The 12,482-nt window shown below is 42.8% G+C and overlaps 1 protein-coding gene across 1 annotated transcript in view; it reads left to right on the forward strand.

The window, feature by feature from the left end:
* Positions 1 to 12,482, forward strand: part of LOC147701684 (uncharacterized) — a 761,267-nt gene that overhangs the window by 227,145 nt on the left and 521,640 nt on the right. The window contains exon 8 of the mRNA XM_086929358.1: positions 11,049 to 11,182. Within this exon, the coding sequence (XP_086785484.1) occupies positions 11,049 to 11,182 (134 nt within the window). The remainder of the gene's footprint in view (positions 1 to 11,048; positions 11,183 to 12,482) is intronic.

Genomic DNA, 12,482 nt, shown 5'->3' on the forward strand with positions numbered 1-12,482 from the left:
CGAGAAAGCATCTAGATATATAGACTATTTCCTGAATCCTATTGTCAGAACACTTCCGTCATACATAAAAGATTCAATTGATTTTTTAAAATGTATTTTTGATATTTGTTGGGATCCTACTACTATGATCCTATTGACATTGGACATTTCTACTCTATATACGAGTATAAGACACAATGATGGTTTCAAAGCTTGTGAGCACTATTTGAATAGAAGACCAATACGCTTTGCATCCCAAAATAGGATGATTCTTGAGATCATGGAATGGTGTTTATCCAAGAATTTTTTTCTGTTTGGTAAGGATCTTTACATTCAGGAGCGAGGTACCGCGATGGGCACCTGCTTTGCCCCCAGTTATGCAAACTTACATCTCGGCTACTGGGAGGAGCAGGTGCTCAGAGGGGGCCCACTAGATCATTGGTCGGAGCACATTCTTTCGTGGGTGCGTTATATCGATGATGTCTTCGTGCTGTGGCAGGGCACGGAGGCATCAATCGGTACCTTTATTGAGGAGATTAATCAAAATTCTTTGAATCTGGAATTTGTGGGGAACTTTAGTAAAGTCTCGATTGATTTCCTCGATTAGAATCACCTCTTTGAACAATAAGTTAGAGACAACTGTGTTCCGCAAACAAACTGCGGGCAATTCTATACTGCACGCTGAAAGTGCTCATCCAACTGCACTGATAAGGAGCATTCCATTTGGGGAATACTATAGGGCCAGACGGACATGCAGCAGTGATGAACAATTTAACACCATTGAAGAAGAAATGACTTGGATTCCTTGAAAGGGGTTATAGCAAGACAGTCTCAAAGGTGCTGCCAGCAAAGCTAAAAAACTAACCAGCCAATCCTTACTTTTTGAGCCCTCTAGAACTCGTAAATCGAATTCTAAACAACAAGATCAAGGTAGCTCAAGATTTATCACCACCTATAACACCAAACACAAGGAAATTAGATCTATACTTAGGAAACATTGGTATTTGATCAAAAATGATCCAGTGTTGGGTTCCAAGGTGAAGAGAAATCCAGAGATCACCTATAGGAAATCCAAGTCACTAAAAGATCTAATTGTCCGTAGTGATTTCGAAGATAAACGTAAGAGGGGTGCTGACTGGATGAGGCCAAAACCCGGTTTTAAAAAGTGTTTTAAGTGTAAAGCATGCCTACATGGTATGAATCGCACTGAGTTTAAAACAACTTTTAATAAAACCGTCAAAATTAAAAGCACCATCACTTGCAAAAGTGAATTTGTTGTGTATCTTCTACAGTGTCCCTGTCCTAAGATCTATATCGGAAGTACAACCTTACCAGTACACCAACGGATTTTACAGCATAGAAGAGCAATAGTCAACCAGGATAGGTCTTACCCTGTGGCCCGACATTTCGAACTCCATCACCAAAGTAACCCCGAAGATCTGTCATACTCCTGTATTGCAGAAGTCCCAAAAAAGAAGAGAGGGGGGGATAGAAAAAGTGAGTTAAGGAGATTGGATACTTACTTTATATTAGAATTTAATTGTAAGGATCCCCAGGGCCTGAACGTAGATGAAGACCTATACACTTGCTTGGGTTGACATTGTAAATATAATGAACTGTTTTCTAAACCTCGATAATTCCTGAACTGTATTTTAAGATTTTCTCATCATAAATTTCCTTTTGGTGAAAATTTCTTTTTGATTTTAATGGTTCAAATCTGAGCTTCTTCTTTTTGTATTATCATGTATAGAGGTGGTTTTTGTCTTTCAAAGACGCTGGCTCTGGGATAGTTTTATTGCAATGTAGGAATGATGTTTTTGTTCTGTGATATGCACTGACACTTTGAAATAATGTTTACGAATGTGCAATTTGAGTGAAATGTTTACATCTATGAAGTACTGTATTTTGAGTTAAAGCACTTGCACTTTTTACTGAGACCAAGATATTCCCGAAGTGATTTATAGTAATATATCATAGGGGGATGGTGTATAGGTATGAATCGCTATGAGAAACATAGAAATATTTGCACTTTATTTGGGACAATAAGTACTCCTCAAGCACTAGCACTTTCGATTTCTTTCGTGCAATATCCAGTCAATTTGTTTACAGTGTATATTTGCCTGTTGACTAAAGCACTTGCACTTTATGACTTTAATAAGGTAGAACCATTTGACAGCATTAACATTAGCAAAATTCCCACAAGTTGGAGTAACATAAACTTGATAGTTAGAGCCAGGACGAATTCACATGAGACTGGACTGTGCTAAGTCAAATACAGCGAGATATTTTGACAACATAAATGGTTAAAGATTAATCTTTCTCGCATCATAGATAGGGTTATGCTCTATTGAAATAGGCACTTGCCTCACTTTAAATGCGCAGCTTTGCACAAAGGAGCTAATATGTTTCTATGAAATGAAATATGCACTTGCACTTTGAAAAATTGTGAACGTTTCATTTAAGAGATGGTGATGTATACATCTCTTTTATTTTGAGCGTTTTTCAATCATTCCCTTATAAATGCATTGATTAGCGAGATCTTGTAATATGGTATTCACTTTGATATCTGTTACATGCATTTGGGAAATGTTAAGATGGCCGCTGTATTTACATCAACAGTGTTTCATTGTGAGTCCTTTTACTGTTTTTATCACCTTGCTTGTGTGTGAAAAGGAAGGCTCAGACCAACGCAAAAACATCGTGATCAAGGGAGCCTGACTCCCGAAACGCGTTGATGGTATTGCTTAAATAAATAAGCTTTTGAAAAACCCTGCTCGTGAGTGCCTGGATGTTTTCAGTACAAGACTGGTGAAACTGGGATCTCATCCTGAATATATATATATATATATAGATATATATATATATGTGTGTGTGTATAGATCTATCTAACACTGATTGCAAAATGAGCCCGCGCCACTTAATGGCGGGCCGCAGCAGGGTTCGCCTAACCCCAATAAATCCAACACGAAGTCGTCACAGAATATCAAACACGACAAGCTGAGGCTGAAGTGCGTTCCAGGAGAGATTTTTAATGGCAGTAACACCCAACGCGTTTCGCAGCCGCAACCACTTGTTCACGAGTGAGTCTGTGTTGAATCAATAAAGATATATACAAAAAACATTACGTCATGCGACACCAAAAAGTGAAAACCTACTCCCATTTTGATTCATACGGTGGTATTATATATTAAATATACCATTCTTAAAACCAGCCTTATTCAACTTTTCAAAAATCAAAAAACATTGTAAACTTGGACGCTGAAATTATGCTATTCAAAATTATTGAATCTGCAATATTCAACCTAATTGTGATCTCAGTTAAATTCACTACAATCACAGCCATATCGACGTGTTCATGTTTAAACCCATATTGGTAAATACACCTGGTATATTAAAACCAAAAAACAAAAACTAGATATCCCATAAGTCATAGTTGCAACGGAATCATCATTGTATTCGGATTCCTCTCATATGCCTGCATCACCCGGCTAACGCTATGGTCCCAATATCATAGCTGATCTCATAACCCCTCTCTCTTTTGGGAATGCTGTCCAATACCACAAATGAGAGGAGACTGGTGTTTTGTTTGTTTCATAAAAAAGTGGCGTTTATTCAATTGTTGAAAATTGTCTCCTTGAACTTTGAGTTTTTTTTTCCCATTGTGGCTTTTATATAATTTGAATAGCACGGTAGCAATTAATTTGCAGAATATGCATACACTTGGTTATGAGATCAGCTATGATATTGGGACCATAGCGTTAGCCGGGTGATGGAGGCATATGAGAGGAATCCTAATACAATGATGAAATGGAAGGTTCTCCTTTAAAGCCACCTATAGAAACAGAGGGATAATAAGGGAGCATTAATAACTTCAGTCACTCTTTACTGCAAAGGAAGCTGCAAAAAGCTCCCTCACAACTGAGGAGCTTATGGGCGAATCTGAAGCGCTCTCACACTTAAGTTCCCAATGTAAATTCCCTCTCCCGGTGATGAAAAAAATCTTTCACTACGAGAAGGTGCTCTGAATGATGGCGCTAACACAGCTGTGAAAAAAGCACATGGAGAACGCCTATAAGGGAAAAAAAATTAACCTTTCTCGTAGTCACTAATACGATTGAGGGTAGCTCATTAACGGAGGAGCTAATAAATTCTATTAATATAGAATATGTCATTGTATTGCAATAGTAGAATAAATAGTGATAAATGATGTATGTGAGAACCGTGTCAACTAAGAATGAGCAACCCAATATACCCTTGAGGGCTTGGGCGATAGGTATGAAAGGGTAATTGTGCCGTCAAGGGTTTTTGTTAAACTGTTGAATATTCAGAATTATATATTATTTTGTAGTCCTAAACATTTGACACCACTGATGCACAATTTGTGTCAGACAAAGTTTTTAGACAAATAGAGGTAATACCAGACGGTAATAAAAAGATAGAGCAATAGCAGGGTGTATGGAAAAGTTCTGTTTGTTTAATTATTCACAAAACAAGAATAAAATATACATGGGTATATTATTTGTTGCAAAAGCTACAATAGGAAAAATATCAATAAAACAGCCTATTTGCAGCAATTGTTGTAGCTTATCCACCTATTTACAGATTCTATCATTACAAGCGGTGGAACAAGCGCAGTCGACGTTTCGGTCTCTAGGCTTGCGTTATGGAGACCATCCTCCGTACAAACAAATCAAATCATGAATACCCTTTCTTATAGATTAATGAAGATCATGGAGTTTAAATGGGCCTCAAATTCAAGTAGATGGTAGCGCTGAGTGCAATCATCTGTAAAGACAGGAATAGACTGATTTTGTCTCTCCCTGTGTAACTTTAGAGGTGGCACTGCTGATAAACACGTACATCTAGTCTGTACTTCAGTTCTCTGTATATTTAAACGATTGGCAGGCCCTCGGTCACTTTTACATGAAGTTCACTTAACACAGCAGTCCTGGCTAAACAAAGGTCGAAGGCGATCCTCACAGTTCAACAGGCAGCAGCAATACGGCAGAGATTAAACATTAAATTGTGTTGTCTCTGTTGGTCAGTGATTGAAGACCCTGACGATAGCTCACAGCATTTAATGCTTTTTTTTTAAAACTATGATCTCTTCGGCTCCGCAACATGATTTTGAAGCAAATTACTTTCCAATTCATTATTTTTTTTCGCTTTTCTCACAGGAAAATATTTGGGTACAATGATGCCAGTTTGCTTAAGAGTAATATATTGGGCAAAATGTGAACAGCTTGATTATGGGTTAATGTTATTCAACAGCCCTAAGGAACATGGGAAAGGCATGTCTACAATAGTCCAACCCATTTGTAGTCCTTCATTGGACCAGAAGTAGCACTGCGACTCCGCATCCCTCGAACTGCACACACAAACCCATTGCACAATTGAACAAACCACACAGAAGAAACACACACCTCCACTACATAGATGGATGAGCCCGTCGGAGACATACACATTAGTGCAAACACACATGAAACTCTGTGCGCACACAACGCTGCAGACTCACAATTCTCGTCAGACACACCTGTAAAGGCACAGTAACCATACTACACCGTTTCTCTGGCAGACTCACAAAGCCTCCCTGCACAGACTGACACACTCTGGCAGTGACACCCACACAGACTGGCACTGATACACACATACCCCGGAACAGAGCACACATCATTGAAAAGAAAGACAAACCCCCTTTTCACAGACAGTCTGCAGAGAAAGTCCCTACAGACACCTACTCGGGCACAGAGACACACCTTGAGAGAGAGAGACACACACACACACCCACACACCCACACACACACACACACACACACACACTTTGTGCACACAACCCAATGCAGACACGTGTACCCCTGCACACATACACTCAGCACCCTGCACACATACACTCAGCACTGCAATGTCAAACACAGGCACCCTCCAAACGCGCACGATTCCACCCTTCATGATCGGCTGATAACACATACCTTACAGAAATGCGAACCCTGTAGACTAACACACAACCTGCAGACACTCTCAAACTATAGCAAACCCATTCAGCAGGCCTACCGTAAAGCAAAACACTTCCCAAATTGTATATTTTGTTACCTGGTCAGTGCATGATGTCAGGCAGTTGAAGTGTCATTAAGAAGGTAGACTTGCCTTCTGGAGTTAACATATGGAAATAACAGACCAGTTCAACACATGCTTTCTGATCATGGACGAAGGGAGCAATGTAGTCTAAATCACCTAGCCTGTATTTAAGGTTTTGATTCCCTCTCTAACTGGTTTACAGCCGATGCCCTGCTTGTTTAGGACTGTTTTACTGCAGGTAGTGGGTTCATTAATGTTGGCAATTGTAAAGTAAATAAATAGCCTTCCAAAGACGGTTTGTGAGGGATACTGTGCTGCAGTGATTCTCTCCATATGCCTTGCACAGAAACCTATGCCCCCTTTAGAGTCTGAGTATTGTTCACGGGCATCAGCGGCCTGGCAGGAGCAAATATGTGAGGACATGGGTCAGAGGGGAAAGAATGAGTGCAAGAGCATTAATTGTTAAATGAGGGTAGGAAACCTGATGGGGAGGGAAAAAGAGACCAGCGTGCCTGGGGCGGATATTGGAGCCCTGTTGGGAGAAAGCAACAACATAAGGAGCTACGAGGGCATGTGTCGGAGGCCCTGGAGGAACTAATAGCTCGGGCAGAGCCACAAACGTCAGACCCAGGAGGAGCAAGCTGCAACAAGAGGCCTGCCGGAGACTCAGTCCTAAACATTCCAGGTGAGAGCAAATAGATAAGGTGTGGAGAGAACCTCTCCCAGCACCCCAATCGTTTACCAGCTGCTTCTGAAGGTATATTCTGCGGAAGGGAGTTGTCTTTTCCCTCCATCTCCACCGCCTCACGAACAGTCTGTGGCGCCTCGAGGCCAATAGTAACAGTGCCTGGCCCTAAACACATCCTCTCAGCAGGAATGCAGTTTTCAGGAGAATGGATTTACATGTTTCCTGGGCCAACACAAGGCTAGAATCTTGGTCTTCTAGTCCATTACAGGCCTTGATACTTTTCTCAATCTGATTGAACTTCATGATGCCTTTTGATTGCCTGTGAGCACGAGAGTGCCACAGATTCCTCCCTCTTATGGTTAGTTATTATCTAGTTGTCAGTCAGGCAAAATGCACATTAAATCTTCTTGTCCTTTACAGAAAACCACATGTGTCGGGCAATATTAATTCCACAACCCTGGCCCTTCACTAGCCAGAAGGAGGACTCTATATCATCCACAAGGAATCCATCAAACGCACAACATAAACAAAGAACACCACCACATTCATGGAACCCCTGCACTTCAAGCTGCAAATCCCTGAAAAATTCACCCTGCATGCAACCCTCGCCTACTGACAAACCTGTTCACGAGCCACATTTACCAACTTCATTTCTGACTGTGACACTGCTTAGCATGGACTCCAGATTCTACCTTCTCTGTGACCACAATTTTCTCCTGGAAGGCCGAAACGACCCCTGCTCCAGAGCACTCCTCAGCAGCCTGAGCAACATTTGACTCACCCAGCTCGTCACAGAACCAACAGACTGCAGAACACATACTGGACCCCATCTTTACAAACAACAAGCAAGAAGATCAAGAAACAATGAGACCTGCTGTGCAGCTGCTAAGAGGACAACACTAACTGACTTGGCCCCAGCCCTACAGGCCTGTCGACCCTCGAACTTGTTCCTGCTAAACCCCAGCGCCTTCCGTGGTCAGCAACCTCAAAAACCCCGAAGGACCTTGACTGCCTTGTGACTCTACCAAGACTGGGACACCCACGAGCAGTGGTACTGCTCAAACAAGCAACACCCCTGGTGCCAGCCAGGAACCGCGAATCCAGCACACTGCACCTGCCGAGTCCGGCCTGTGCCAGTGTGGACAAAGACCACAAGGACGTCTTCCTGGCAATTGTGACCACGAATCCAGTGCCCAAGAACCCTCCTCGACGACCGAGATGAAGCCTGCAGCCTCACAACAAGGGACCCCTCCAGCTGCGATCAGCTACAGGTAAGATTTCCTGACGGCAAAAGACCCCCCTGCACCCGGCACCCCACGGCCCCCTGTGCCCAACTCCTGGGTGTCTACCTATCCTCCTAGATCCCAACTTACCGCGTGAAGTGGTGGTCGAATCTGAAGAATCTGTCCCGAGCCTGCAGCCTTTGTTCAACTTCCAGCTTTCCCATTGAATAACATTAAGCGCCCGACGGCTCAAAAGCACCCTGTGTCCAGCCGCCCCTGGGAGTGCAAACTCTGTCCTAATCTACTTCCCCATTTGCCCTAAGCAAGTGACCAGGAGCCCAGCTCCCTTGGGCCTAACTCTCTGCACCCGGCTGCCCCTGTGCCGCTGAGGGTGTACCTATCGGACCCTGAGTCTATGCCCAGAACCTTAACTCTGCCAGTCCAGTACTTACCCAAAAGCTGATTACTCACTTTTCTTTCATAGGGTAACATTGACTGGTTTTACTTGGAAATTCTTTTAGTGTGGAGTTTTGAAACTTTAAAATATTCATCTAAAATCAGCTGAATCACGAAAACTCAACTGTTATCAGTAGAGATCCCAGTGATGGATCTTTGTGCCCAGCACTAACCCTGAAAAGTAATTATAACGGTAATTACCGGTAACTCAAATTTCCTTCCATAGGATAACATTGCCTGGCTTTGCTGAAAAAGTTTCTAAGTGTTGATTTTTGAAACTTATAAATATTAGCTAAAAATTGCCTGTGTCTCACAAACACATTATTTTAATTGTTTACAGGAGATGCACCAGTGCTGGATCCAGGATCCAACACTGAGTAAGAAAAAGTAACAACACTACTTACCTGCTAGCTGAATTTCCTCCCATAGGATACCATTGATGATTCTATGTGAAAAAAGTTTCAAAGTGTCAACTTTTAAAATACAATAATATTCCTTAAACTCACAACTGGGACCAAAACGCTTTTACTCAACTGTTTACAGGACATGTCCCAGGACTAAATCTAAGATCCAGTCTTGTGGTTAGAAAAGAAATCCATAAAGTCATTAATTGCATTTAACTAGAAATTCCCATTGAGCTCAACGTCACATTGTGTTTGAAATTGTGTTGCCTATTGCAACAACTGTAACTATTGTACTCAAAAGTCTATTGCCTATTTGAAAAGTATTTAACTAAAGTAACTCATTCTGAGATGGCGTATTTTGATACCTATTGTTGGTTCTCAAATAAAACTATATATTTTTTTATACAAACCATTGGCCAGAGTTCAGTTTGAGTGTGTGAGACCAGTTGCTGACTGAGTGCGTACAACAACTTTTTTACATTGTCCTCTGATACTGCCTTTCTGCTCGACCAAGCTACCACTGTAGAGATTAAAGTTCTATCTAACCTTATATCTAACCTTAGCCTCTGCCAAACCTCTGGGGACTGTGAACTCTGTGCACACTGTACCTTGCTTTGGTCCAGTATATACAGAGCCACTTTCTTACACAAACCCCCAAGCCAGAGTTGCTACCAAGGAAATCAAAAGGTTTGCACTACAATAAAAAGGATAAATAAAACATTAAGCTAGTGATTCAAATGACAAGAAATAACACTTAACATGCTAAAACACCATGAAGTATGCTTGTGGGAGCAAATCTGCTTCACAAATATCTGATCTTCCCCCAAGGGGGGCCTAAAGCAAAGGCATAAAATTGATACCCATGAGGAAAGTGATCTTTAGCCCAGGGGCAGCTCCTCCCGCATACAGAAATGTAAGCCTAGTGTTGAGCAGTTAACAGTCCACCGTCCCCCACCCCATTGCCCCATCTCACCCCACCACCGCTTGGTGGGCAAATTGTCCTAAAAAGAAAAGTCAAATTCGGCCCCTGGGGAACGGAAAATAAAGGACGTGTGGGCAATACGGGTCAGTGACCCTTGTCCAGGAGGCTGCTTTCCAACATACATAAAAGAAACATTCTGTGCCTAGTGGTTTTCTTCCCCTCTTTCCTACTGCCCCCTTCTTCGGGTCAGATCAGCCAAAAAATAGGCTGATCTGCCCCTAGGGTGAGAGGGAAACAAAGGCGATGCCAGTTTCCAAATGGGGAGCAACCATTGCCCAAGGGGCCAGTCCCACACATGCATAAATAAAACCTCCCTGGTGTCTAGTAGTTTTCTGACCCTCCTTGGGGGCATATAGACCTAAAACATGGGTGATCTGCCCCCTGGGGGACAGAAACAGCCAAAACATGCACCAATATTTTCGAGGACCTACCCTTGTTCAGGGGCAGTTACACGCAGCAGAGACATCCCTGGTGTCTCGTAGGGGCATTCCTGCTGCGCGATAGTGGTCTCACCCGCAATCCCACAGCAGGAATGCAGTTTAGAGATACCTCAGTGGGGGATTAGGAAAATGTTTCCACTTCCATGGTGTCGCTCGTGTCTCTTGCGAGCGATGGGAACACCTGAAACATAGTGCTCACAAGTGTTCACATGGAGCAGCAAAGTGAAAGTCTGATCTGGTTCAGGATTCTGACTCAATGCAAGCCCACAGCGTTTCAACATCAGAGATTAGTGGTCTTCACCAAGTCTAGCAGGAGTGAGAGTGCCCACGAATCCCAAGGATGCAATATTTGATGATGATACTCGGAAGCTCAAACTAAACCAGAATCTAAGAATGAGAGGGTCCTCCATGGATGTAAGTACAGGTGGAAAAATACAACATTACCATCATTGAACCCTGGATCATTCTGAGATAAGGTAGAGGTTTAAAAGTATGGGCACTAAAGGATCTCTAAATCAAGGGCAGGAGGGCAGCACCATCAGAGTTGCAAGACGAGTAATACCTCTAGAGCATATATTGCTTAGAACCGCAAGTGAGCAACTATTTAGAACACTGCAAAAAGTCACCATCTGCAGTGTGTAGTCTTGGCATATGATATCGCAGGAAAATGCAAGGTGATCTTAGAAAGGTATGTGTTGGTTTTCTAGTTCAGTAGCCGCATGTTGTATTGCTGGTTTCGATGCTTTATTTGTGGTGCTCACTAAGTTGCCTCCTTGGGGGGGGATATCTTCTTCTCTGAAGGAGTTCGGTGTGTCGGATGAGCAGCAAGGAAAAGATTTCGGTACAGGACCAATCCAAAGAGAGGAAGACTCTGGGCACTATCTCAATCGGTGATGAAGAAAGCAGCTCAGAAGAAGAATCTGAGAAAAACAATGGTGGGTAAAAATATTAGGTTTCCTTATCAAGGTGCTGATTAAGTGTTCTCCTGTCAGCCATTCTGGGGTAATGCTGCAATTTAGTTTTATCTTTATTCCAGAATGTATTGTGCTCTGTTGGAAACATTGAGTCACTCATCCTGCTTATTATCCCTGTCAGAAGGTGTGGCACACAAACTAACATTTCTGTTTCAGTTTATTTTTGTAACATTTGTTTTGTATAATGTAGGTAGCGAACTTCTTATGTAGTGCACCAAAATGAGGTACACTATGTAGAAAGTCCGGACTACCCTTATTGGCTTACAGGGGTTAAATTAAAAATCCGAAACGCTCTCTTTGGTGGTGTGGGCGAGCAGTGTAGGCTTATCGGAAGGTAGTGTTAAACATTTTATTTTACACAGTCCAGAAATGAGACCTGCTCAAGAAGAAACTTGAGACAAATTTAGAAAAATGCAGATATTCTTATAGAATTTTAGACACCAAGAACTTCGTAATCGGGTAAGTACTTTAGACGTTTTCAAAATTTACAGTAGAAACAGTTGAAAATGACAGCTGTCAGATTTGAGGCATTGGTTTCTGGGGGCACAGGGACACCGTCCTTTTCCGTGGACTCTGGCTTTGGGACTCAGAAGCGTAGGTGTTTTGTCTGGCAGTGTCACGCAGTCCAAGTCCTTCACTGTGCATTAGGGTTCTGGTGAAGGGGGCAAAGCAGGACAGTAGGGCCACTCTGTGTTTTCCTTGTGAATCCTGACATCCCTAGTCTGTAGGCCGTTGTCGGTGGTTTCCAGACTGGGCATGAAACAAGCCTTGGCTTCTGCAACTGCTCCTGTACCCAGGGTGTTGGTGCTGGGTAGCTCTTGGGGGTCTTGTCGTCTTTAAACTCAGTGGGGAGACTGATCTGACTTCCTGGAGCATGAATACCTTTTTCTGAGTTGCTGCTCCCACGGTGTGCCTGCGGGTCTACAGAACGCTGGACCTGGCAGCTGTAGTCAGTGCAAGGTGGTACAAGCAAGTTGCTCCTCCACCCCAAGGGAGATCGTTCCTGGTTGACGTGCGAGATGGTCCTCTAAGGGTGTCCAGCACTTTGTGAAGTCGGCCTTGGCAAAGTACAAGCAGCATGGCCACCAAAATACTACATTTAGCGGTGTTAAGTGAAGGTGAAGGGTAGTAGCCAATGTGCTACTTATCCTTGGTCACTACACCCCCTCTATTACCACTTCCAGAGGGTAACGGGCATAACGCTGTCCCAGAGTTACTAATTCCTCTAAAAGCATGATGGAGAATACTTTCTTTCTATGTG

The sequence above is a fragment of the Lissotriton vulgaris genome, chromosome 7, assembly GCF_964263255.1.
Source record: "Lissotriton vulgaris chromosome 7, aLisVul1.2, whole genome shotgun sequence".
Taxonomy (NCBI): domain Eukaryota; kingdom Metazoa; phylum Chordata; class Amphibia; order Caudata; family Salamandridae; genus Lissotriton; species Lissotriton vulgaris.